This window comes from Syngnathus typhle, linkage group LG2 (assembly GCF_033458585.1).
Source record: "Syngnathus typhle isolate RoL2023-S1 ecotype Sweden linkage group LG2, RoL_Styp_1.0, whole genome shotgun sequence".
Lineage (NCBI taxonomy): Eukaryota > Metazoa > Chordata > Actinopteri > Syngnathiformes > Syngnathidae > Syngnathus > Syngnathus typhle.
The window spans coordinates 2,550,112-2,576,605 of NC_083739.1; the positions used below are offsets into that span (position 1 = coordinate 2,550,112).

Genomic DNA, 26,494 nt, shown 5'->3' on the forward strand with positions numbered 1-26,494 from the left:
TATTATTTATTTGTTGAATCAGCTGTAGAAAATGCTTATTAAAATTATTTGACCCAATTCCAGTTTGTTTGCGTCACCCTTTTTGAACATTTTTTTCAGCGTTAAGTCGAGAATAAATTATTATTTGATGGAAAAAAAAAGTAGATTTATTCATTTGAAGAACTGAAATCGGAAATGACAAAATCAAATATGTTTTTTTTGCGTTAGTGAGCTCCGGTTTACCGAAAGAGCTGATAACAGGAGATGTCAATCAAGGTGTTTCCGCAAACTCAACTGTGATTTAGCACGCGTGACGTCATTTTCAGTCGACACTCAGTGCTTTCTTAATGGTATAAATTGTACAGGAAAAATAATGGACGTTTAAAAGAAATGACTTCTGACTGTTTTAAGTGATTTGCAGCGAGAAGGTGAAAAAAAAGAAAGAGTTTGTAAAGGCATGTCACTCATTGGCGTTTGTATGGGGAATTTGCCCTCTGTAAAAGTGGCGCTGGTTGGGGGGGGGGGGTCTTAAGGAGTCTAATTGGAGATGTATAAATCGTGCGTGTGTGTGTTTTGCTGGGGGCGCGCGCTCGGATTTCCTTTTGCTGCTTGTTCCATACGTGACGAGTGAGGACGTTCCTCACCTGCGGTGCCACCTGATGGGAGGAGATGGGGGTGGGCACCAGACTTCCACGCACATTGAAACATTGAGCTGCGGGGACACCCTTTGACCGCCGCGCGCCTCCGTGTCTGACTGTGGGACAGCTTTGAAGGCGTCTGCCAAGACAAACTCACCTCGCCTATTTATGCCCCTGCCTCCAAGTGCCCTCGGGACACTCGATTGTCGGCAGCGCAGCTGGCAGGTTCCTCCCTTGCTCCTCGTTCTGCGGCGCGCACTTTCTTTTACGCGCGTGGAATGGCAACTTCGGGGGACTCGGGGGGGCGTCTGGGTCTTTTACCACCGCTCTGAAGAACCCAGTTCGAGTGTCCAGCATTCGACCCTCTGACCACCTGCCCGGGGGGTGGTGGGAGGGTGGAGGACATCGCCCCGGGCTGCTGGAATGCTTCTCCCGAGGCTGCTCGCGGTTCTCGCCGGGTGCGCCTTGCTCCTGACGCCGGGCTGCGGGGGCTGCGGGCCGGGTCGAGGCTACGGCAAGAGGCGCTCGCCGCGGAAGTTGGCACCGCTCGCCTACAAGCAGTTCAGCCCCAACGTGGCCGAGAAGACGTTGGGGGCCAGCGGGAGATACGAAGGCAAAATCACCCGCAACTCGGAGCGCTTCAGGGAGCTCACGCCCAACTACAACCCCGACATCATCTTCAAGGATGAGGAGAACACAGGTGCGGACCGCATGATGACGCAGGTGAGGGTGCATCTCCGTCCCGAATATTGGGAAGCTTTCCAAGCTGCATGTCACTTTGCTGCATGGTGCACTTTGACCAGTCTTGAAACGCGTTATCTTTTTTTTCTTCTTCTTCACATTCTTTGTTGACTCAAGGCCGAGAGAGCGCGTTGTTGTGTCTTTAAGCAGCGCACGGTCGCGAAACGTCCAATAGTTGTCAGCCAGCAATTGTAAAAAGCCTTCAAAATAGATGAATTATTTTTAATATATTAATTTGTCTCGTCAAACATCAAGTTTCTATCGCGTCACAAACATACCAGGTTCATCTAAATGGCTTCCGGTTTTCTCTGTATTTTTTTTTTTTTTACACGATACTTTTTTTCCTTCCGACCAACACGTGCAAGGATTATTGCCTGTAATAAAAGTGGCCGTCCGCGTTTAGCATCGGTTTGTTTATTGGCACCCATATTTCCGAGGAAAAAAAAAAAATGCAACCGTTCTTTTCGCAAGCAGCGCAATTCTAGTTGGAATTCCACGCAATGATTTTAGGCTGTATACTATTTTAAAGCGTAATTTATGAGCTCCAGTAGCGCAGCACACAAGCCTGCCTGTTTGTCTTTGACTGTTCTGTGTTACTTTTAGCTTGTTTTCCCAGCGCGCTCGGACCGAAATAGCGGGCGCACTTGGGACACTTTGAAGCCGTAATGAAAGTGAATTTTTCACCTCTTGCCTTTTTTTTTTTATTCGCTTTTTCCTGCGCATACAGAAGCTCCTGTTCCCAAAGCTCACTAAATCACGTTTAGCGACACAAACGTGTAACTTGACTGCGGTCAAATTCATGTAATCACCGCAGAGACATCGTTGACGCACTGATCAGAGTGGGGGGAAAAAAAGGTGCGCAAAAAGATTGTCAGTTTGCGCGTGCAATGTTTGTACAGCCAGTGGTTTGGTGCACAAACCGCTGTGCGTGTGTGCTAAATGGAGCGTTTAATTTATAAAGTTTGACCGCATAGAGAAAATAGCCATGGTTGAATACACGCGACGTGTGAAAAGGCAACTGTGGCTATTCTCATCACAACCGCCATGTTTTATTGGCTTTAATCCCACTTTTTCCACACTTGAGGTGTCGCTAACCTAACCGTAACCCCGATCCGAAATTGTTTGTGTCAACAAACAGACAGACATGATCTGTTCTAAATAAAATGCACTAACGATGTTTGAAGAGTACTGTATTTCAACTATTAACAAAAATGTGGAAACATTTGACCAGATTTGCGTTTTTTTTTTAATTTTCTTTATTTTTAACAATTTTTACACAAGGCTGTGCTGAGATGGGACCACCGTGAAACCACCCAACCTCCTGTCGTCCACTTTGCGTTGACAAATGCCTCGATGGAAAAAATGAATCTGTATCGGCTTGTGTAGGCGGCCAATACCAGTATCGGCTGTCCTTTTCACAATCTGGAATTAAAGGCGGCCATGTTTGACAGATGCCCATTATGATGAAGTCTTTGTATAGAAATGGAAAAAGTTAGTATTAGTATCGGCCACGTGCGGCAAAAAAAAATCAACAGTGGCCCGCAAATGACCCCCGGGCTGTGATTTGGACACCCCTGTCCAAGTCATCTGTTAATCTCATATGCAGTGTTTCCATGGCAACATGAGTTTTAAGGTCAAGTTAAATTTGAGCGTGTTCTGCTTCAACAGCAAACTGTCTTTAAGCCAATGGCGTGTCACCTTCGAGGAAATGGACCTTGTTGTTCCCGGCGTGAACAATCGGGTCAAGGTGTTCGCAAGCAGCGGCCGGCCAGACGAAGGTTTCAGACGACAACTTTATTAGCAGCCTTCCGAGTGGGGCAAAACGAAGGGGGGGGGGGGGGGGGGGTTCAGTCAATAGGCCCTCTCACCTTGTGTTTGCTTAACCGGACAGCTGAGGTTCACACAGCACCTACAAAAATGTCAATCATAAATTTACACAATTTTATTGGGTGCCAATCAAGCCCAACTTTTATTTTTGGATCGTCAGCTGAGCCAAGCCACCCAACAGACAGGCTGCAAATTAATTCTCAACATCCCCCAAAATTATGCGGGCCATTAAAAACAAACAATTCGGTATATTTGGTCACATAAATATCGAAAGTGTATGTTTGTGTGCGTGTGCCGCAGCGCTGCAAGGACAAGTTGAACTCTCTGGCCATCTCCGTGATGAACCTTTGGCCCGGGGTGAGGCTGCGGGTCACCGAGGGCTGGGACGAAGACGGCCACCACTCGGAGGAGTCGCTCCACTACGAGGGGCGGGCTGTGGACATCACCACCTCCGACCGGGATAGGAACAAATACGCCATGTTGGCTCGGCTGGCGGTGGAGGCGGGCTTCGACTGGGTCTACTACGAGTCCAAGGCTCACATCCACTGCAGTGTCAAGTCAGGTGAGGTCCGGGTCAACCCTTGCAGATGAATCCGCAGTCTGAGCTAAGGGTGCTGGTCCAAATCACTCCATCCAATCAAATTTTTCATCATTAGGTTTTATATTTGAGGACTATTGCTCTAAACACAAGGTCAGACAATACATGACAAGCTGGACCGCTGCTTCCTCTATCCTGTTTGGTTCTGTCCTGTCCTGCTTTCACCATCTCAGCTCACCAATTCCTCTGCACGTTCCTCTCTTCCCTTACTGCATCCCACTAGCCTCTCCGTGATGCTGCTGCTGCTGCAACCTTACTAAACTAACTCCACTGTGTGTGTGCATGTGTGTGTGTGTGTGTGAGAGACGCAAGCTTGCAGAAGCAAACACACCACCAACCATATATGACAGTCTGTAAAGTAGTAATTGAGATTCTCCTTTTCTTTCCCTCTTTTCCTCCTTGTTTCTCTTTTTTCCTCCCAGATCGGGTTGCGAGGATGCAGTCCTTGACCTGATTGCAAGGGCAACCAATCAAGTTGGTATCCTCTTGGGTTCTCTTTTGTCCCTTTAGTTGAGTCCAGGAAAGAAAGCAATGATCAGACCGAGGGTCCTACCTGCCTCTTTCCTAGTCCATAATAACACCTCGGTTAGTTTAAAGTAGGGTTTGAAATATTTGAGATTTTTTTTTTTTAAATCAATAAAAATTATTATTTCATAGCGTGTTAAAATAATAATAAATAATAATAATAATAATACAGTACGTGCTGTCTTTCTATAACCAGCAGAGGGCGCTTCAACATCTTAAATTACAATGCAACTCTTCTCCAGGGTCATCAGTTTGTAAATCCAAAAATTATTTATTTAAAATGATGAATTACCAAGTGTTTTATGTACAATTAACTACTACTACTAACTAATTACTTTGTTTAACAAAATTTTGTTTTGTCTAGTTTATATATTTTTTACAGTACACAAGTTGTTTGATTAGAGAAAGGAATACAAATAACTAAAACATGAATTGTTTATAACCAATTTTAGGAGGGAAATGCTAAATTAAAGCAACAAATAAAATAAATAAAAAATAAATGTAACTGCATCTAAACGTTACCCTGCCGACAAACAGCCATATTTTCCTCTTGCTGTCTTTCAGACCACTCAGTGGCAGCCAGGTCCGGAGGTTGTTTCCCGGGCGACGCCTTGGTCACTGTGGAAAAGGGCCTCCAGAAGTTCATCCGTGACCTGCGCCCCGGCGAGCCTGTCCTGACCTTGTCTGGCGCCCAACTGGTGTACAGCCAAGTCCTGACTTTCCTGGACCGCGACCCGGCGGCACACAAGCTCTTCTACACCCTGAAGACAAAAAATGGGGCGGGGCTTTCTCTGACCGCCGCCCACTTGCTGTTTGTGTCTGAGGGCAACTGCTCAGAAAGGGAGCCGCCCACCCCCGGCTCCCTGAGGACGGTGTACGCTTGCGATGCCCGGCCGGGCCAGTGCGTGCTGGTTGCCGACGGCCCGTCGGGAACCCTTTCCCGCATCACGGGGGTCACGGTGACGGAGAGGAGGGGCGCTTTCGCTCCTCTGACGGCGCAGGGGACCCTGGTGGTGGACGGGGTGGTAGCATCCTGCTATGCGGTCGTAGAAGGGCATTCTTTGGCTCACCGGGCCTTCTCGCCACTCAGGCTGATGCACAGCTGGGTTGGAAGCAGCGGTTACCGTGGCGATGGGGTCCATTGGTACGCTGAGCTTTTACACTGGCTGGGGAGGATGCTGTTGGACTCTGGGGACTTCCACCCACTGGGCGTGACCGCAGCCTCCAGGTGAGGACAACAACTGGGAAAAAGATGAGCCAACAGAACCATGTGATGGATCGCTGCTATGCTGCGTGGGAAATGAAAAAAAAGAAGTGACTTAAAGATCCTAGCTGTGAATTGGTCCTGATATAGAACAATGGATACAAAAAAAAAAAAAATCAACATGAAATGTAATCAAGAATGATTTCCTACTGAAATGAAACATTGCACACTAACTACACTGAACAAAAATAGAAAGAAAACTTTTTGCTCCCATTTGAATTTTAAGATTTTTTCTATGTGCACAAAAGAGAGATTTCTCGCAAATACTGTTCAAGTTAGTGAGCACTTCTACTTTGCCAAAAATACTCACTAAGACAAATTAAGACAGATTTCTTGACGATATTTGAGAGACGTGATATTTACTGCAAAATTGCTGCATTTACATTTTTATTCCGTTTTATTTCCTGTGATATGCAACATTTTCTCTTTGTTCGTAACATTGAGATGCATCTTAGGACAATTTGTATTTAAGATTTTCCTATCCATGGAAAGTCAACAAGAAGTTGTGGTGGGAGAAAGTATTTATTTTTGTGGAAATAAATCCCTTTTAAACGAAGGCATTCTTGCGTTGCTGCCATCTAGTGGTGATGTTTCATGCGCGTCCCATTTGACTGGAAAAGTGCGCGTGCACAAAACAAGCATCGTGCACGGATCGGAAAGCCGCTCACGCCAGGTGTCGCCTAATAATACCAACAGTGCTACGCCTTTAAGAGCAAGATGAGGAGGAAACCCAATAGGTCCACATTTAGAGTGCAAGTCTTCATGAATTAGCAGAGCAGAAACGCTCTGTTCGGTTCCACGACCACTTTATCTCCACCGTTCTAGTGGATTTGCACAAAATCCGGATTAAGTAACGCGCTGCTCCTTTAAGAAGATCCAACGGGATTAAAGTTACGCGCAACGAGCTAAATTGGCGTCCGGTTGCTTTTACGCACACTTTGTATCTACGGGAGACACTTGTCGCTCGGTACTGACTTGGTACCGCCTCAGCCCAGAACGCAAAGAGTCATGGCCGAGACTGGGAACAGTGGGAAGGGGGTCACCGCTGGGAAACTGGCTAGCACGGTCCAGAAGAGGTTGAGCAGAGCGCAAGAGAAGGTATGACAAAAAAAACAACAAGCTTTCACTCATTTGCCATGACACCTCCCCCTGGCCTAATTTCAAATATTTAAATTTAAATGAGTCAGGTTAATCACGTGCATCAAATCAGTCTACTCATTGGCTATTTTAAAAACGCGTTTGTGTGCATTTGTGCACTTTAATCTTATTCCTTGTAACCCCTTATGGGAAAAAAAAAACCCTCAAAGCGCTGCAGTGTGTCTTCTGTCCAGTAGAGGGAGACACATGCTACTACTTAACACTCAGTAGATGAGTGAGGAAACAAGGAAAATTTCAATTTAAGTCAAGTTAATTTAGATAACCCTTCAGCTCAGAAAAATTTCAGAGGGCTTCACATGCTCATAGCTGACAAATATTAACCACAATTTAAGAAAAAAAATCTGTGGAATATGAGAAACGTTGAAGATGGGGCAGTACCCTTAAAATGCTTTAAACCTTAAAATGAATCGATCAAAGCAGTACATGGTAGCTAACTAGCTAGCAATAGATAGATAGATAGATGGATAGATGGATAGATAGACAGATAGATGGATGGATGGATGGATGGATGGATGGATGGATGGATGGATGGATAAATGGATAGATGGATAGATGGATAGACAGATGGATAAATAGATCGATAAATAGATTGATAAAGTGGCTTGGCTTTACAATATAAAATGATAAGTATGACACTCCAAAACAAAGACAGTGTTAAGTGAAAAAAAAAATCATGTTTAGTAAGATGAGAGAATGAGCTTTTTAGGGTAGTGATGAGGAAGGTCAAAGACTTGTCCGTGTTGGCGGCCGGCTGTCGTTTTGGGTAGGTGGGTCGGGGGGGGGGCTCGGACTGCAGCTGTCTGTTGCCTGGCATTGCCTTGCAGACACAAAAGCCCTCATTGCTCATCGGCCTGGTTGCGTGTTCCCCAAAAGAAAAAAAACATGAAGTCTTTGGCCTGTTGGTTTTCAACCTCTCCAAGATGAGTCACGTGAATCTAACACCCTGCTTGGCGTGCACACCTGTCCCGCTGGAGTCCCAATATGCCTCCGTGCCAGAGAGGGGGGCCGAGGGGGAGATGCACGACTATGAATAGCCCCCCCCCCAATCCTGCTTCCCCATTTCTCTTCCAACCACAAAGTGTCTGTGTGTATTTTTGGCTTGTGAAATTGAACACGGGCACATTGCGGGCATGCGTGAGGCATTGAACCCGCACATACAGGAGGTCCTGATGATTAGTTTTCGAGAATGAGCTTGGTGGCTTGATTCCCAACGTCAGGCTTTCTTCGGAAACTCCGGCTTACACACACATTTACAACATTTGCTTGTTAGCTTCACTGGAAAACTCGAACTTGTCCTTAGGGATGATCTGCAGTGTAAACAGTTGTTTGTCTAGTTACTTCTGAGCTTCAAAAAATGTTTGGTGGATTGGACTTTTGGGTGAAATTTCTGGTTGAAGCACAATTATTAATTTTTTTTTTTTTCTGTGACTCGTACAGTCTGGCTTTATTTCTGGTGTGACCTGCCAATAACACAATGGCCACTTCCTGTTTGAGGATTCCGACTGGTGTTAGCTGCTGTTTTGGTCTCACTGAATATAAAAAGACTATTGAATAGCAATTCGAAAACAACCAGGACATTAACTGACCCATTTATGAAATACCTCCTAAAAATGTTGGTGTTCGACGCCTTGTTAGAGAAAAGCTGAAAAGGTGAAATGAAGTTTTCCTGTCAAGGTCAAGGTACATTTTTAGAAATTTCTCAAAACCAGAAACTTTTTTTTTTTTAAGATGGCGACCAGTTCAGGGCGCACCGAGTAAGGATAAGCACCAGAGGGAAAAAAAATGGATTGGATATGCGGTACCAATGTCAATCCCCACGGTGGCGTGAGAGGACGAAATGTGAGCCGGCTGTGGGGAAGTTTTTGACAGGCTCGTTGTGGCTCGCTGGGACTGTGGACACAGCCACATCTGGCTTTATCTTAAGGTCAAAGGTGATTTTTAAAAAGGCATCATGTGTATGGCACAACAAGAGGTGGCAGAAGGATTTGCAATCTGTTTTCAAGTAGAACGACAAATACTGGTGGGATAAAGTCCAATTCAATTCCGTTACATATGTAGATGAAAAAAATCATCAGTAAAAAATACCTTGTATAAAGTAAAAATTGCTATCTACCGTATTTTCCGGACTATAAGGCGCACCGGACTATAAGGCGCACCTTCAATGAATGGCCCATTTTAAAACTTAATTCTTATATAAGGCGCACCGGACTATAAGGCGCACCATTAATGCATCATGTCAGATTTTTGATCCAAATCAAATCATTCTCCATTTTATCTTTTTTATTTCAACTTCAGATGCAACAAATGACTTTATAATCACAAAATAATGATCCATAGTCTTTTTGATTCATGATTCATAGTCTTCAGCAGGCCACTTATGCTTGATTTCATGACACAATGCTTCGGGGCAGTTTGAATTTAGGAATTTAGTCCATATATAAGGCGCACTGGACTATAAGGCGCACTGTCGGCTTTTGAGAAGATTTTAGCTTTTTAGGTGCGCCTTATAGTCCGGAAAATACGGTACTGATAAATAGTGTATGCAATATGTGTTTTACTAACTTGATCCAATAACAAAGCTCCTGGACACAATTTTTTTTTTTTTTATTCAAACATGTACTTATGCTATCGAAACATTTTCATTAACCTTGTGGCCCGGTTAACAAAAAAAAATTGCAAAGTTAGCTGATAGCAACCAAATATGGGCCTGTGTGCCTACCTCACAGCTATGAGGCAGGGGCGGCGCTACGTGGTGGCCAGCGGTCAAGCTCTGGCCACCCCTACATAGAGAATAAATCTCTAACTGATCTGAATGCAAATTCTAAAGCAATCTGTCTCCGCCGCTGTGCTTTTCAGGTTTTACAGAAACTCGGCAAAGCGGATGAGACTAGAGATGTCGTGTTTGAGGAAATGGTGGCCAACTTCAACAAGCAGATGGTCCTTACCAGCACGTTTTCATTCACAACAACATACATAGCATATTTGTGTTTCACTTCTCTGTCGCTCTTTGACCTTTCTCACTTTCAGGGAGAAGGCATCAAGCTGCAGAAGGATCTGAAAGCATACATGACCGCAGTGAAGAGTAAGCCAGAATATCTATTGATTATTGGACAGGACCGGTTGTGTCGGAATATCATACTTGGGTAAAAGTATCTGAACAGAAAACAACAATGGTAGAAATAAAAGTGACCTAGTGGAATATCACTTGAGTAAGACTTTTAAAGTAGCTGGTGTTTGGTGTATTGATTGTTTTGTTTAAAGAAAAAAAAAAAAAAGTAAATGGCGTTTCCTGAATAAAGATCTGCATCTAATGTTGGGTAATATTGAAGTTAGCTAGCACATGTTAGCTTGGCTGTGATGAAGAAGAATTTTTAAGCTTTTGTTTTTTAAGTGAGGGTGTATTTATTGTTTGTTTTGTTTAAAAAAAAGTAAAAATAAAGATTTGCAACTCATGTTGGGTAATAGCGAAGTTAGCTAACACACGTTAGCTCGGCTATCATGTTAGCCCGAAACAAGCTTATGATAAGTGAAAGAACAACACACTTTAGTTCATTAGTCTGTTCTCTGACATTTTTCAGCTTTGCACGAGGCGTCGCGAAGGCTGCAGGACTGCCTGGCCGACACGTACGACCCCGAGTGGTTCGGCAAAGAGGAGATGGACGCCATGGTGGAGGTGAGAATCCTGGCCTTTGACCTGAGCAGCCTTCCTAAGCCAATCTTAAACGTCCCTGCCTTTTTCTCACTTTTATTTCACTCTGATGTCACTTTCTTTGCTTTAACCGCATGCTCGTATCCTTCCTGCTGAAGGAGATGATAGAGAAGGAGTTGGACAATAACTTGGAGGTAAAACATAGATGGGTTCAGAATGTAGTAACCAGAATTTCGATCCGAATAAACCACCAGGAAACACAGACACTCGTTTGTAGAAGTTTAAAGGAGAATATCAGAACTTCTATGCGGTGTATAATGTCTTGTGTGTGTTTTGTAGGACACAGACACTCTGTGGTTGGACTTTCATCAGAACATCACAGACAACTCAATGCTCTCCGTTGATTCATACCTGGCTCAGTTCGCTGATATCAAGGTATTTAAAAGTCTATAAATGTGACAATATTACCGTAATTTTCGGACTATTTTCGGAGTATAAGTCGCACCAGCCATAAAATGCCCAAAAAAGTGAAAAAAAAACATATATGTATATAAGTCGCTCCTGAGTATAAGTCGCCCCCCCCACCCAAACTATGAAAAAAAACGCGACTTATAGTCCGAAAATTACGGTACAACTTTTTCTGTTAATATAAATACTGTACAGTACTGAAAATAATAATCCTGGATTGTAAATGAGCAAGTGGTGACTTCACTTTATAACGGACCGGCTCACTCACCTGCGCCCCCTTCAGGCTCGCATTGCAAAGCGAGACCGCAAGATGGTGGACTTTGACAGCGCTAGGCACCACTTTGCGTCCTTACAGAAAGGCAAGAAAAAGGATGAGGCCAAAATCGCCAAGGTAACTACGTTAGCATGTCGTGGTTTTACTGAAAGGTTTTTGTCTACAAATACATCCAGCTGGGATGACCTCCAGAAGCTTCCTCAGATTTTTTGTCTTTGAGGGATAAATTGCTCAAATCTTAGCTTGTCCAATCACAACTCACAATCGTTTTATGTGCCGTTGTTAGCTGCGTGTGAAATGTTGCTTTGTTACTTGTTTAGTGTTATCAAATAGCTCACTAACATGATTGCAGTTGTTTGGAAAGATTGACTTTTTGTTGGTTTTCGTCCTTGCTGCTCGTCGTCACCCTACTCACTTCCGCTCCTCTTGACCCTCGACCCCTCCCTCCCTTCACCCCCCCATCCGTCTTCCTCCTCTTTACCCGCATGGTGTGCGTTGCATGGCCAGCCTGCGGCCCTGTTGGAGATGGCGGCACCAAGTTGGGCTCAGGGTTTGATCTCAGCCCACCAGGTGGCTCAGACTAACCTCTCCTACAACCAGGTGATGAAGGACCCTAAATCCAAACTAAATTCTTCATGTCACTGCCTGCGAGTTGATGAGTGCCTGAAGTAGCTCCATTCTGGTGGGGACATTTTTATGTCTAACATATTATTATTATTATTATTATTATTATTATTATTATTATTATTATTATTATTATTATTATTATTATATGTATGGAGCGTTGTGTGCATTATTATTATTATTATTATTATTATTATTATTATTATTATTATTATTATTATTATTATTATTATTATTATTATTATTATTATTATTATTATTATTATTATTATATGCATGGAGCGTTGTGTGCATTATTATTATTATTATTATTATTATTATTATTATTATTATTATTATTATTATTATTATTATTATTATTATTATTATTATTATTATTATTATTATATGCATGGAGCGTTGTGTGCATCACTGGATCAAAATGAGTTTGAGCTGTGGATCATTGTTCGTGTGTGCATGTAGGCCGAGGAAGAGCTGGGTCGCTCGCAAAAGATTTTCGAAGAGCTCAACGTGGAATTACAAGACCAGCTTCCAGTGCTGTGGGACAGGTGAAACCGGACCGCCGGATCCAAACGGGTCTTGACTGAAGAGTTGAATTTGTAAGTTAATCACTGCTTTGTCTTTGTGTTTGTTTGTGTGTTAGCCGTGTTGGCGTCTATGTTAACACATTCCAGAATCTGGCGAATCATCAAGAAAAGTTCCACAAAGAGATGAGCAAGGTGAGTTTCCAACTTTCCCGTCCGTCCATGAGTTGATCACAATCATGATCCTTCTTTCTTGCTCTCCCTCAGCTGAGTCAAAACCTGAATGACATCATGACCAAACTTGAAGAGCAGAGGCAGCTCAAGTAAGTCCATCCGATTTTAGAGGCCATCACGCTAACATGTCGAATCGGAGAGTAATGTCCCTCACGCCTTACTGTAGAAATGATGGTGCAGCTGGCGACCAGGCAAAGAGGTAACCTGCTGCATGGCCTGACCCCATTTTCATTTGTGTTTGGGAATGACACTCATAACTGCTGAACTAAGCATGAATTACGCTTGGAATTAACTTTGTCTTGAGTGAAAGTGTGCTTGCACAATGCAAAAAAATGATACACAGAAAATACGCATATACCGTTTTTTTCCATGTATAATGCGCCCCCATGTATAATACGCACCCTAAAAATGGCATGTTGATGCTGGAAAAAAGCCTGTACCCATGTTTAATACGGACCCAAATTTTGACTCCTACTTAAGTCCGTGAACGTAAAATTATTTCAGAAAAAAGATCATCTTTGGGAACAACCGGATGTTATTCTGCCGGTCAGTATCACTGCGCATGCGCTAGCAAACTCGATAGCGAAGAAATGTTTCGGATTTATGTAGGGTACATTGTGACAGCAAACGAGCAGGTGATCGAGCAAGCGTCTGATACGAGAGCATTGTGTTTGTATGGAGCGTGTTTGAAGTGAACACCAGAGAAGAAAGCGCATCTGTAATGGCGGCCTCCGTATCATAGCCGGATTAAAAAAAAAAAAAAAAAAAAATTGTACCCATGTATAATGCGCACCCAAGATTTTAGGACAATAAATTAGTTACATTTTGCGCATTATACATGGAAAAAAACGGTATTCTTTATCCTCTGCGAAAAATGACTGCAGCTACCCAAGAAGTTGTGTGTTTTTTTTTTCTTTAATGATGTGGTTGTGCTCATTTGTGTGATGTCATTTTGCAGGTACGTGTTATAACTTTGTGTAACTGGTCTCCTCTCGTTTTTTTGTCTTGCAGCGACGAAGCCAACCACAACGAGGGGGCCAGCTCGCCACCGACGGTAACAAAAAAAAAAAAAAAAATCCCTCATTAGACTTGGACCTCATGGTGCATCATCCCATGTTTTTTTTTTTGCTTTGACTAATGATGACCCCAACTTTATTTTCTTAATGTTGCTTTAAAACCTACCACAAAAAATGCTATACTGAATTAACAGCATTTTGAATTTTTTTTTGACGTACCAGTCAAAAATGCGTGCTGATGTTTGTACTTCTGCATGTGCGCGTGTTTGGAAGAGGCCCAGCCGGCCGCCCGGCCGGCCTCAGCAGCATGATGAGCCGCTTGACGTCAACACGTCTGACATTAACACGGAGTCCACAACAACACAGGTCAGACGCTTGGACGGAACCCACGTAGCGTGCCAGATGTTTAGTATCCCACCCTAACCCTTGTGTGCGCCCTCGTATGTGCCCATGCGTGTGTGTAAAGCAGTGTGAGCCCTCCGCATGGGTCAACCTGCTGGATTGGGATGTTATACAGCCTGTCACATGTCCAGTTCTCCAGGTAGGTTTAGGTTACTGTGGAACATGGAGGAATAAAACTATGCCATTTTGAAATGAGCTCTTCTTTGCAAACTCTTTTGGAATGGCAAAGCTAGGATGTTTTCCTTGAGGAAAAACAAAAATAATATTTTACAAACATCAAAAATTCTTCAGAAAACGCTGATAAAGATTTATTATATGCACTTTCCAGGGGATGAGTACAAATCTTAGAAATAATTCCCAGAAATGTCAGAAAATCCCCAAAAGTGAAGTATTTGGCCAGGGGCGGTCTGAGCATATTTTAGAGGGGGCCACTGCCCTCGCGGCCACCCCCCTTGTTTCACCTCTAGGGAATCTGACTGCAAATGCACACGTTTTGAGACCACCTACAGGCCACTGATGGAATAGCAGGTGCCAAAAAGACAGGAGAGGTGCTACAGGCGTTGTTTTAAAGTACCGTAATTTTCGGACTATAAGTCGCACCGGAGTCTAAATCGCACCAGCCATAAAATGCCCAAAAAAGTGAAAAAAAACATATATATGTGTATAAGTCGCTCCTGAGTATAAATCGCCCCCCCACCCAAACTATGAAAAAAAAACGCGATTTATAGTCCGAAAATTACGGTAGTATAATTTTATTTATAGAATCAGATTATTTTTTAATTTTGTTTACATTATTTATTATTATTATTATTATCATCATTTGTTGCATGTTGAATAAACTATTTTGACATCAGAGCGGAACAAAGGTAACAAGATAAATAAATACTCAAGTACGATATTCTAGACATTGTATTGAAGGACAGTGATGACGAGTTTATATTTTGTTAGCGTCTGCTAGCGTGATGTCATCGAACCGCCTCATTAAGATCATCCATGCATTTGTCTTTACTGCTGCTTGAAGGCGCCATCTTGGGACTCGTGGGTAAGAACGGTCTCCCTTCTTTTGGACTTTAAAGGCACGTAAGCTTCTCACTCAAAGTTGCTTTCTCCTCTCCCGCATGTGTTGACGCTCATCACAACTCTGCTCACTAAACGCCTCCCGCCAACATCCTTCCGTCTCTTCCTTCCGAACCTTCCACGACCTTTGACCCCGTAGCATGAACAGGCTGTTGCTAAGGACGAAGCGGAGCCCCAAGAGCAGGTTGAGGCTGGATGGGACTTTAATGACGGAGGCTCCCAGTGTGACACGCAGCCCCTCCGGGGGGCCGAGTTGTCCGCTGAGCCCGCTAGGTCCTATGATGGCGGCGCCGTAGGTCAGGGGGGCTGGGCCCATGATGAACAAGTACAGGTAGGACCTCATGAGACGGGGTCACTTCACGTTGGGCTTCAGGATAAAACGCAGCCTGGAATTCAAGGATCCAAAGTCACATTTAATGGCCCCATACATATTTACTGTCGGGCATTCCCAGCTTCATCTTCTTCAACGTGAAAAAAAAAAATTGCTTTTGCACCATTTTGTGTCATCTTGGTGAAATGAATTGAGAAGTGTCATTTGGACAAAAGTAGTGCTTAGCCGCCATCTTGTTGCTGAGGGACTATGTTGAAGTAAATGGAGTTGTATGTAGACAAAAGCAGTGTTTTGACGCCATCTTGTCATCACCAAGCTTCAAATCATAATCCCTTGGTGCCAATATGGGTCAAGCAATATTTTTCAATTTAATTAAAAAAAAAAAAATTCATGCACACATGACTTTTCCTTTCCTGTCAGGTTTGTGAATCCAACAGCTCAGACTACAAGCTCCCTCCTGACTTCCTGTACAAGGTGAGCCGTCACATTGATCACGTGACTTTTTTTCTGCTGACTCAAACATCTCGCTCCAGGTCAAAGTCATCCACGAATATGCTGCCACTGACGGGGACGAGCTGGAGCTCAACGTGGGAGACATCGTGCTGGTCGTAGCTTTCGACAACCCGGACGAGCAAGTCAGTGATGTCACTCCGGATTGACTCGCGGGACATCCGAGCGTGGCGGTTCTAATATTTGTTGATGTTCGTAGGACGACGGCTGGCTCATGGGCGTGCAGGAATCGCTCTGGATTCAAAAGCAAGATATTTCAACCAAAGGTGTCTTCCCTGAGAATTTCACGCAGAAGCTTTGAAATTCAAGCCCCCTTCCTCCTTTGCTCTCTATTTGGAATTAAAAACATCAATTATGAAAATTTGTGAGTCTGAAAATGGGGTCGGAAGAACTCGATCAAGATTAAAGCCAACTGAACGCATCTGATATGAAAGTCTTGAAACACGGAAGTTCCTATTCTTTGTATTTTATCATTTGTGTTGAATTCAAAGATAAATATTGGTAACAAGACGGCAAGTCATTGGGTGTGTCCGTGAACGTCGCAGAAAAATTAAAGCTCGTACGGAGGCCGCTTGTGGATTTCACTGAATAATCGAAAAAAGAAAATCTTCAACTTTTGATATTCCCTCTTTGGTTTGATGTCAGTGTTGCCGCTTTCATGTATTATCTTTTCGTTTTTGAAGGACACATACGTTTTTGGCCAATGTTCAGTCAGGTGGAAAACCTCCATTAGTCCGATTATCATTAAAGATTGATGAAGCCTGTCCCGTCGTGTCGAGTGATTATTACAAATGGTACGGGAAGATTGACTAAAGGGGTGTCGAGTAACACAAAACAAAATAAAGTTGGATTTTGTTCCAAGTCTCCCTGATTCACCTGATTATTTGAACCAGAAAGGTCCGGATCTTGTGGGACCAGGGTTCCTCAACCCTGCGCTGTGTAAATCAACAAAAAGTAACCAGGCTAGCCAAATGGCGCCTGTTACTAGGCGACCTCGGAAGGCACGAGTCAAGTCAAATATCCCAATTGGCACTAAAGCAAACATCTTTTACTTCCGGTGCACATGATCTGTTTACTTTGGGACTTTGAGGTGCCAATAACGGCGAGTGTTAAACTGTGTCACCCAATATGGAAGTGGCGCTCTCATCAAGTCCGACGGAACATTGTGAAATTCAACCCTGTTTTTCTCAATTGTAATCTGAGAGCGGTAAAGTCAACCACAGTTGAGATTTTCATCGACCGAGATCTTGAGTTGTTGTCTTGTAACGGCCTAAAAGCCACTAGCAACATGATCTGACAAAACACAGCTAGCCAATGCTAGCTTGCGCTTTAACAACAACATTTTTCTGATGGTTTGTGAAAGTTCATACTGGATTCTTTAATTTACTATTCTAAACAGGTTTTTTAGTCTGACAGGGAAAAGTTTTTACTTACTTTACATATTTGGGCTAAATTAATGAATGAACTCCTCAAATGATATAATAGAGTAAGCTACAAAACAAACTGACAACTCATTTTCAAATCAGACTAATAAACTGTTGAAACATTTTAAAAAGATGAGTTTTAAAGGTGAAGACAATTTGATCCACATTTCGTCTTTGCGGGCCACATAAAATGATGTGGCGGGCCAAATCTGGTCCCGGGGCCTTAAGTTTGACACAGGCGGGCTACAGGAAGTAGCCGAAACATGGAGAGTCGGTTAAAATGTGTCTGACTAAAAGAACTGTTTGAAATAACGAAAAAAAAACATAGATATAAGATCACTACTGTATGAATGTGAATCAAAGAGGGAAAGTTTTGTTTTTATTTTTACGTGGTTGTGCCAACTTATCACAATGGGTATTGTGAGAGTATAAAACATTCTTATATATATATTCTTATATATTTTTTTTTCTTTGGCTTCAGTTGGCACTTCTATCTTAAATCTTTGAATCGCTTCATGGACAAGTATTTGAACCACTACTTGAATACTAAGGCACAAGATGTGAAACCTAAGAAGACGCGGCAGCAGTTCCGTGTCGCATTTCACCGCACGGCTCGTTGCTGGTTACTAACAACAACCATTGTCAAGAGGTCGGAATTGTGTGAGCTTTTCTGGTCTCCTCCTCCAATCGTGTTTGCTTCGCCAGCTCCCTTCGGTTGCCACAACATGGCTGCTTGTTGCCAGGCGATAGCGGACTATAAAACAGCGTCCCGCTTTGGCTTGCAACAATATCCCCGAGCTCTCGTCACAGGTGAACAAGATCTCTTCAGCAGTCATGGTGAGGTCAACACAAACATTCCCGATTCAATATTCTTAAATTGCGTTCCGTGGAACGAACGACCTTGACCTTTTTTGACATTCTTTTTGCAGCGTGAATGTATCTCCGTCCACGTTGGCCAGGCTGGTACCCAGATTGGCAATGCATGCTGGGAGCTGTATTGTCTGGAGCACGGCATTCAGCCGGACGGGCAGATGCCCAGTGACAAGACCATCGGAGGTGGAGATGACTCCTTCAATACGTTCTTCAGCGAGACCGGCGCTGGCAAACACGTTCCCAGGGCGGTCTTTGTGGACCTGGAGCCCACGGTCATCGGTGAGAAAGGAGCAGTTTGCCGATATAACGAACCCTTTTAAAATTCTGCAAAAAATATTCTTGCCTACTTGTGTAGATGAAGTGCGGACGGGAACGTATCGTCAGCTCTTTCATCCTGAACAGCTGATCACAGGAAAGGAAGATGCAGCCAACAACTACGCTCGTGGTCACTACACCATTGGCAAGGAGATCATTGACCTGGTTCTGGACAGGGTTCGAAAACTGGTGAGCTTCATCGGATAATCGGATCTAATCGTCTTTTCTGACTCATGACTTTCTTCACCCTGGCAGGCGGACCAATGCACGGGACTGCAAGGTTTTCTGATCTTCCACTCCTTTGGAGGAGGAACTGGTTCTGGTTTCACCTCTCTGCTGATGGAACGTCTCTCGGTGGACTACGGCAAGAAGTCCAAACTGGAGTTCGCCATCTATCCGGCTCCTCAGGTGTCAACTGCTGTGGTGGAGCCGTACAACTCCATTCTGACCACGCACACCACCCTGGAGCACTCGGACTGCGCTTTCATGGTGGACAACGAGGCCATCTACGATATCTGCCGGAGGAACCTGGACATTGAGCGTCCCACTTACACCAACCTCAACAGGTTGATTGGTCAGATTGTCTCCTCCATCACCGCCTCGCTGCGCTTCGACGGCGCTCTGAATGTTGACCTGACAGAGTTTCAGACCAACCTGGTGCCCTACCCGCGCATCCACTTCCCCCTGGCGACCTACGCCCCCGTCATCTCGGCAGAGAAGGCGTACCACGAGCAGCTGTCTGTCGCCGAGATCACCAACGCTTGTTTCGAGCCAGCCAATCAGATGGTGAAATGCGACCCTCGCCACGGCAAGTACATGGCGTGCTGCCTGCTGTACCGTGGCGACGTGGTGCCCAAAGATGTCAACTCCGCCATCGCCACCATTAAAACCAAGCGCACCATCCAATTCGTGGACTGGTGCCCCACCGGCTTCAAGGTGGGTATCAACTACCAACCCCCGACTGTAGTTCCTGGGGGAGACCTCGCCAAGGTCCAGAGAGCCGTGTGCATGCTGAGCAACACCACGGCCATCGCCGAGGCATGGGCCCGACTGGACCACAAATTCGACCTGATGTACGCCAAGAGGGCTTTTGTGCACTGGTACGTCGGCGAGGGGATGGAGGAGGGCGAGTTCTCCGAGGCCAGAGAAGACATGGCGGCCCTGGAGAAGGACTACGAGGAGGTGGGCACGGACACCATCGGGGATGAAGAGGAAGAGGGAGAAGAGTACTAATTGAAAAAACAACTGCGTCACTGTTTAGTATTCTGTGATTCTTTATATTTAAATGTGTTTGACTGTATGGCGTAGTAATTGTCCAGTGGCTGTAAAATGCAATGTCATGCTTATCCTGCCCTCCTCCAATTGTAAGGTTGCATAACAACAGCTCAGGTGAACCAACACGTCCGTTGCTGGGTGACCTGCAATTAAGACCTCACAAGGACTTTGTCAAATGAATTGGTTCATTGTTCCTGTGCTTATTCAACAACACACTTTAATATTTGACAATAAATCCTTTTAAACCTTACAGTGGTGTCAAACTCATTTTTTGTCGCGGAACGCATTGTAGTTATAATAATAATAATAATAATAATAATAATAATAATAATAATAATAATAATAATAATAATAATAATAATAAAAAATTATATTTATAATGCACTTTACATTTTAAAAAAAATCTCAGTGTTACAGAAAGTGCATTTTTAAAAGAAATGATTTCCTTCAGAGGGTAGTAAAAATGTTTGTTCAAATACTTACATTTTTAAAACATGAAATACTTGCCATATTTCAACTTTTTTTCAAAAGTGAGGACAATTTGGTGTTTTGATATTTCAGCAAGAAACATGAAGTCGATATGAAAGCTGTGAGAGGAAAAATCCAATTCATTTAACACGTGAATTATAACAATTACAGTTCAACAAGTTCAACATTTCCTCTATGGAAAATGCATTTTTCCAATCATGATTGTTGATTAAATCAAACGATCCTCACTTAGCTTGTAAAATCGAACTTTTATGTCCACACAAACTAAATTTAAAGTGAACGTGACGTCACACAGACGTTTGCGCGGCATCAACGTACAAAATGTGTACTGTCCCTTTAAGGATCACGTGTTTGTAGCCAAGGCAATGTTGTGTTTACTTCCGGGTTAGCGGGTCGCAAACAAGAAGGGGGTAAACACGCCCAAGAGGCCAAGTAAAGCGGATTAGAGTCCCGCAAAGATGGCAGGGGAGGAGATGGACGAGATACCTGGTAAATAATAATAATAAAAAACTTCTACTCTGCGTGTTCGCTTCAAATTACTCTCAGCTGTACATAGAGCGTCCAAATAGTAAAATACAGCGAGTAAATTCCCGTTTGAAAGCAACCTTAAAGTCTCAAAGAAATGTCTTTAAACGAACCATTTTACGGCAAATAATTCGCTCATTTAATATTCAGATACAATAGAATGCAATGTGTCACAAATAAAAAAAAGAAGAAGCTCATTTAGTCTTTCATTTATTTGACACCCCCTGCTAAGAATCCCTCTGTTTATCGTCTTGCAGAAACGGGAGCAGTTTTCACTTTTGGGAAGAGTAAATTTGCCGACAACATTCCCAGTAAATTTTGGCTGAAAAATGATGTTCCTCGAAAAATAGCTTGCGGGGATGAACATACTGCCTTAATAACAGGTAAGTGTTATAATACAATATTCTGTGTTTAGTTGATTTCTTTTTTATTATTATTGTTGTGTGTCTTGACAGAAAATGGGAAACTCTTCATGTTTGGCAGCAACAATTGGGGACAGCTCGGTCTGGGGTCCAAAGTGACCGTCAACAAGCCAACTTGTGTCAGAGGTTTGCTTTGAATCCATTTGCGATGAGCACACCGAGCCAATGTGATACTTCACGTGTGTTTTGTTTTGTGTTCAGCTCTGAAGTCAGAGAACGTACAGCTCGTGGCTTGTGGAAGAAACCATACGCTCATCTGCACAGGTTAGCATCACGTGATCACATCAAGCATTTTTTTTTCCCCCCACGTTTGTCTTTCCTCTCTAGCTCAGGGGCACGTGTACGCCACGGGTGGCAACAGCGAAGGTCAACTGGGGCTCGGCGACTGCAACGAGCGGACGTCATTCCAGCGACTGAAGTTCTTCGACTCCTACGGGCCAATCAAAATGCTTGCTGCCGGTTCCAACACGTCAGCTGCGCTCACTGGTGACACGTCAGCTGTTGATGGCAGCTACAGCTGCAATGACCCCTGGATAAAAAGCATACAATTGTGAATGGCTGTTCTCGCCCCCCATCTCAAGAGAGCGGTGAGCTGTTCATGTGGGGGGACAACTCGGAGGGTCAAGTGGGCCTGGGGAAGGAGAGCTACGCGTGCTTGCCACAGGAGGTCAGTGCGGGGCAGCCCATTGCATGGGTGTCCTGTGGATACTACCACTCTGCTTACGTGACAGGTGAGCTGCCTGATTTATTAATTTGGCACATGCAAACTTCAAATGTTCTATACGCAGTGTCGTGCCCATTATTTGCTATTTCGCAAAATCGGGTTCTTTTTTTCCGCTGTTCTTGTGAAATGGATTTTTGTGATTGCTAGCGGACGGAGCTCTGTATACATTCGGGGAACGCGACAGTGGTAAACTGGGTCTGGGGACGGATCAGCTGTCTCGTCATCGAGTCCCCCAGCTCGTAAAAAGTATGCCTGAGCCGGTCACTCAGGTGGCCTGCGGTGGAGGACACACCGTGGCTGTTACAGGTAATGAAAACCAAGATTTGGGTTTTGTAGACTTTTTTGCCAGCACGAAATATTGTTTGTTGTTTTTCAGAGAATGGCGTGTATGCCTTTGGCTTGGGTCAATTCGGTCAACTGGGCCACGGGACGTTCATATTTGAATTGCGCCTGCCGCGCCAAATCGAGCACTTTAGGAAAGGTCGGGTGCGTCAAGTGGCATGCGGCGAGAACCACTCAGCGGTCATCACAGGTGACTGACAGCTTTGTGTTCATTAAATGGGAACCAAAATTTTCAAATGACGTTGAAAGATTTGAAACTAGGGCTGTATTTAATTATGATGATAATTAAATCATTCGTCCATTACTACGTGGATTCATCGTTGAATTGGAGTTTAAAATGTGTTAATTTGCATCCTTTTATTGAAAAATAAGAGACTCATTTAAAAACTGCAGAAAAGACACAAACAAATCGGTTTGGGTTAATGACGTCACAAAAAAATGCAAAAATGTTAATCATTATTTTCCAAAAAATAAATATTTTATTTGATTTCTTTATATTTTATTTTTAAAAATAATGCAATATTAAGTGAAAGACCGTGTTTAAAACATTTAGAGTTAAATTGCTGACTTAAAATTCACTTTTACAGACTGGCTCTGTCACACATACGCAATCATTTATTTTTTATGAATCAAATTAATTTATTTTTATTGGCATTTTTTGGGGGATTTATTTTTAATCTTCCCATCCCAGCCTCTTTGTGTTTTTCAAGGTTGCTTCTGTTTTCAGACAGCGGTCTTCTTTACACCTTCGGTGACGGCAGAAACGGCAAACTGGGCCTAGGAGAAGAAAACTTCACCAACCAGTTCAAACCAACTCTGTGTCCACGCTTCATCAAGTGCCATGTCCAAGAAGTACGTGCTCTCCTTCACACATGTGTTGCCATCGCAAAGCTCTCCCAAATTTGCAGGCAGTTTGCGGCGGTTGTCACATGGTCGTGCTGGCGCGACCCCGAGACCCGAGTTGCGGCGCGGTGTTGCTGGAAGACAACGACGTGACTGAGGACTACCTGGAGAAGCCCTACGTGGAGCTGCTGGGGGACACGGGCGACACCTCCAACCCGGCCCGTGTCCGCCGTCGGGAGAGGGTGCGTTGGACACACGTACTGTAAGTTCTTGGGCTTGTTCTGAATTTCCCAACGGCACCGCCAAAGGAGCAGTCACCGGAACAGTTTGGCGGCCTGTCTGGAACATCAGCCAACGTGAAATCCGAGCACCTCCAGCCTCCTGCCTCCAGCCACAGCAACCTGCCTTCGTCAGAACTGGCCCACAGAAAGGTGCTCCATAGCGCTCATCGACATGGCAACAAGGGTATCTACCTCACTCCCATCTTCTTCACCGACACCCAATATTAATAATTCAAGATGCGGCGGGATTACATGACGTACCTTTTCATCTCTGGTCCACCTCCAGCATGTTGCTAGTTGTAGCTTGCTAACTAAAAAAAAATAAAAATATGCATCATCAGAAGCGCCTGCAGGCCAGGCTGACGACATTGTGGAGAGCCTGAGCGACACGGACAGTGCGAAAGGTTTGGGAGAAACCACAGACTTCCTCAACATGGTGAGAGAACCAAAGCCCGAGCCGCCAAGCGGACACAATTTTTGTATTTCCGCTTATGGCCTTGCCTTTTGCTTCCCGGCAGACGCATGTGATGAAAATGGATCCCGGTGATAAAACACTCACACTCTCTCCGCTTCAGAAGGTAACTTGCACGTGTTCTAATCACATTTTATAAGCGTACAAAACATCTTCTCCATCGTACGTTCTGCTGAGGATTTCTCTTTTAATTCGCCTTCGGGAGAACAGCCGACTCGCTTCCGACTCGTAGCTTCAGGTTTTATGATTGTTCTGTGCTGCGTTTCCTCACTCGCTAATGCATGCCTCTTTTCTATCCTCTTCCTCTCTCTGGTTCCCGGGATAGAAGAAGGGTAAACACGGTAAGACCATAACGAGTCTAAAAGAGGAGCCATTAAAAGATAGAAAGCTCTCGGAGCGGCCCGGGTTCTCTTCCACGTCCTTAGCACATAACCGTCAGGTTGCGGCCGCTCGCAAAGCGGCGCCCGGCAAGCTCTCGAGGAGCTCAAGCGCTCGCTCTCAAAAGATGACCAAGGAGAACAAGGAGAACCGTATGACGGCTTCTGAGAAGCCTCGGGAGGGCTTGGGAGAGTTCAAGAAAGCAACGGCCAGGAGTCAGCAAGAGAAACAAAATGCAGAAGAAAAAGCAATTTCAAAACAACGCACCAGAAAACCGATCCAAGTCACAAAACAGGCTTCACGCTTCAGTTTAAGTGACGCATGTGAAGCGGGCCCAGGACAGCGCCCTGAGGCGGAAGCAAAGTCCAAGAAAATCAGCTCCAAAAATTTGAAAACATCAAAAAATGAGCGAAACAAAAAAGAGGCTGAGTCCAGAGACGGCGAAGAAGCGCCGTCGTCTTTGCATCTTCTGGCTGGAGCTGCTGCTCCGTTGCTGCAGGAGCTGGCGGCCTTCACTTTGCCGTCGCCGTCTGACGGCGGCCATCTTGTCAGCGCTGACAGAGTGACGTTTTCCGATAGCAATCCGTGCAGCAGTCCTTCCACCAATCGAGGAAGACCGAGCGTGAAGGACTCCGTCGGGCAGGAGGAGGACGGAGAGACGAGTGCAGGTCCAAGTGAGGAAGAGGAAGACCGAGTTGGGAAGGTAACAAGTGCAAGTGAGCAAGAGGAGGAGGCAAGTCAGACTTCTGAGCAAGTCGCCGGAAAAGACGACAGTGACACTCTCGAGCCAGATGAGGAGGAAGAAGGTGAAAGTGCTCAGGAGGATGAGGAGAAGGAAGAAGAAGAAGAGACCGCTGGAAAAGAAACAGAGGATGAAGGAAAAGAGAGCAAAGAGAAGGCTGTTGAAGAAGAAACAGACGAAGCGGAGGAGGAAGAAGAAGAAGAGACAGGTGGAAAAGAAACAGACGAAGGAAAAGAGAGCAAAAAGAAGGCCGTTGAAGAAGAAACAGAAGAAGCGGAAGAGGAGGAGGAGGAAGAAGAGTCAGTTGGAAAAGGAACAGAGGATGAAGGAAAAGAGAGCAAAGAGAAGGCTGTTGAAGAAGAAACAGAAGATGAGTCAGGGCAAGAATCAGAAGGTGAAGAAGAAGAAACGGAGGATGAAGAAAAAGAGAGCAAAGATGAGGCTGTTGAAGAAGAAACCGAAGAAGCGGAGGATGAGTCAGGGCAAGAATCAGAAGGTGAAGAAGAAGAAGAAGAAGAAAAGGAGGAGGATGGAAGTGAGGAAGAAGAAGAGGAGGGTGAGGAGGAAGATTCGAAGGAAAGTGAAGAGGAAGAGGCGGAAAGCAGCGAGGAAGCAGAAAGTGAAACAGAAGGTGAGGAGGAGGCCGAGGAAGAGGAGGAAAATGAAGAAGAAAGCGAAGATGAGGAAGAGGATGAGAGTGAAGAGGAAGAGAGTGAGGAAGAGCAGAATGAAGAAGAGGAGGAGGAGGAGGAGGAGAGTGATGAAAATGAGAGTGAAGAAGAGGAGCAAGAAAGTGAGGATGAAGATGAAGAGGATGAGGAAGAAGAAGAGGTCAAAAAGATAAGCCCTAAAAGTCAGCGAAAACGGAGGTCAGGAGTCAAAGGTCAGGCAGCCGGAGAGGCCGAAGACTTCTGGGATGATGTTCTGCCGCAGTATCTCAACCTGAAATAAGCAGAACGTAATATTTGTCTTCTGCTTTGATTGGGACTCCACACACCTAAAATGGTTGTTTTCTTTTTTTTGGTATTTCCAGCCTGCATTTTCAAATAAATGCTCTTTCATTAGCAGACCTCATCCACTTTTTAATGCCACCGCTAAGAAATATTGTCAACAATAATACTGATGAGCATTATTGGCAATTTGCATATTTGAGAATGAAAAAGCATTCAGTTTCTTTTCAAATTTGTCGCCTTCAAACAACTCAACATTGGTCAAACTACAATAAACGTCAAACTCACGCGTAATTATGAATCGTGCTTGATCTAATCAGGGCACAACAATCAATATGAAATCTGATTGGTTTAATATATATATATATAAAAAACTATTGTTTATTGCACAAATAGCATCAAAAGGCTGTGGGCAGATTACATTAGCATGACAACACACGGAAGCTGAAATCTGATTGGCCGAGAGGAAAAAAAATGATACGCTGAAGTAAATAAATCCGAATATCAATTTTGAATGTCGGTCAGCACCTTGACGGCGATGAAACGATTTCAGACGTCAATTTGAGAATTTATTTTTTCTTTCATTCACTTTATAAATAC

The 26,494-nt window shown here is 44.2% G+C and overlaps 3 protein-coding genes and 1 pseudogene across 5 annotated transcripts; all 4 read left to right on the forward strand.

Moving 5' to 3' along the window:
- Positions 1-710: 710 nt before the first annotated feature.
- Positions 711-6,128, forward strand: LOC133150539 (indian hedgehog B protein-like). The gene is made up of 3 exons (XM_061273120.1): positions 711-1,340; positions 3,486-3,747; positions 4,873-6,128. Exons 1-3 carry the CDS (start codon positions 1,041-1,043, stop codon positions 5,538-5,540), a joined length of 1,230 nt encoding a protein of 409 aa, XP_061129104.1. The 5' UTR covers positions 711-1,040; the 3' UTR covers positions 5,541-6,128.
- A 160-nt stretch (positions 6,129-6,288) lies between these two features.
- Positions 6,289-16,603, forward strand: bin1b (bridging integrator 1b). 3 transcript variants are annotated; one of them, XM_061265545.1, is made up of 18 exons: positions 6,289-6,670; positions 9,587-9,667; positions 9,758-9,812; positions 10,309-10,403; positions 10,719-10,814; positions 11,131-11,238; positions 12,208-12,293; positions 12,389-12,464; positions 12,537-12,592; positions 12,670-12,702; positions 13,515-13,557; positions 13,793-13,885; positions 13,989-14,060; positions 14,943-14,963; positions 15,138-15,329; positions 15,750-15,803; positions 15,863-15,964; positions 16,039-16,603. In XM_061265545.1, exons 1-18 carry the CDS (start codon positions 6,581-6,583, stop codon positions 16,138-16,140), a joined length of 1,455 nt encoding a protein of 484 aa, XP_061121529.1. In that variant the 5' UTR covers positions 6,289-6,580; the 3' UTR covers positions 16,141-16,603. The 3 variants fall into 3 exon arrangements, with proteins under 3 accessions (XP_061121529.1, XP_061121522.1, XP_061121512.1); XM_061265528.1 differs by lacking the exons at positions 13,793-13,885; positions 13,989-14,060; positions 14,943-14,963; positions 15,138-15,329 and having other exon boundaries at positions 6,299-6,670; XM_061265538.1 differs by lacking the exons at positions 12,670-12,702; positions 13,793-13,885; positions 13,989-14,060; positions 14,943-14,963; positions 15,138-15,329 and having other exon boundaries at positions 6,296-6,670.
- Positions 16,604-17,973: 1,370 nt separating this feature from the next.
- On the forward strand, positions 17,974-19,976 carry LOC133143541 (tubulin alpha-1A chain-like; annotated as a pseudogene).
- Positions 19,977-20,570: 594 nt separating this feature from the next.
- On the forward strand, positions 20,571-26,115 carry rpgrb (retinitis pigmentosa GTPase regulator b). The gene is made up of 14 exons (XM_061265503.1): positions 20,571-20,704; positions 20,998-21,123; positions 21,196-21,288; positions 21,364-21,426; positions 21,490-21,648; positions 21,744-21,893; positions 22,034-22,192; positions 22,263-22,418; positions 22,956-23,080; positions 23,137-23,313; positions 23,380-23,536; positions 23,694-23,788; positions 23,871-23,930; positions 24,150-26,115. Exons 1-14 carry the CDS (start codon positions 20,674-20,676, stop codon positions 25,893-25,895), a joined length of 3,297 nt encoding a protein of 1,098 aa, XP_061121487.1. The 5' UTR covers positions 20,571-20,673; the 3' UTR covers positions 25,896-26,115.
- The last annotated feature ends 379 nt before the right edge of the window (positions 26,116-26,494 follow it).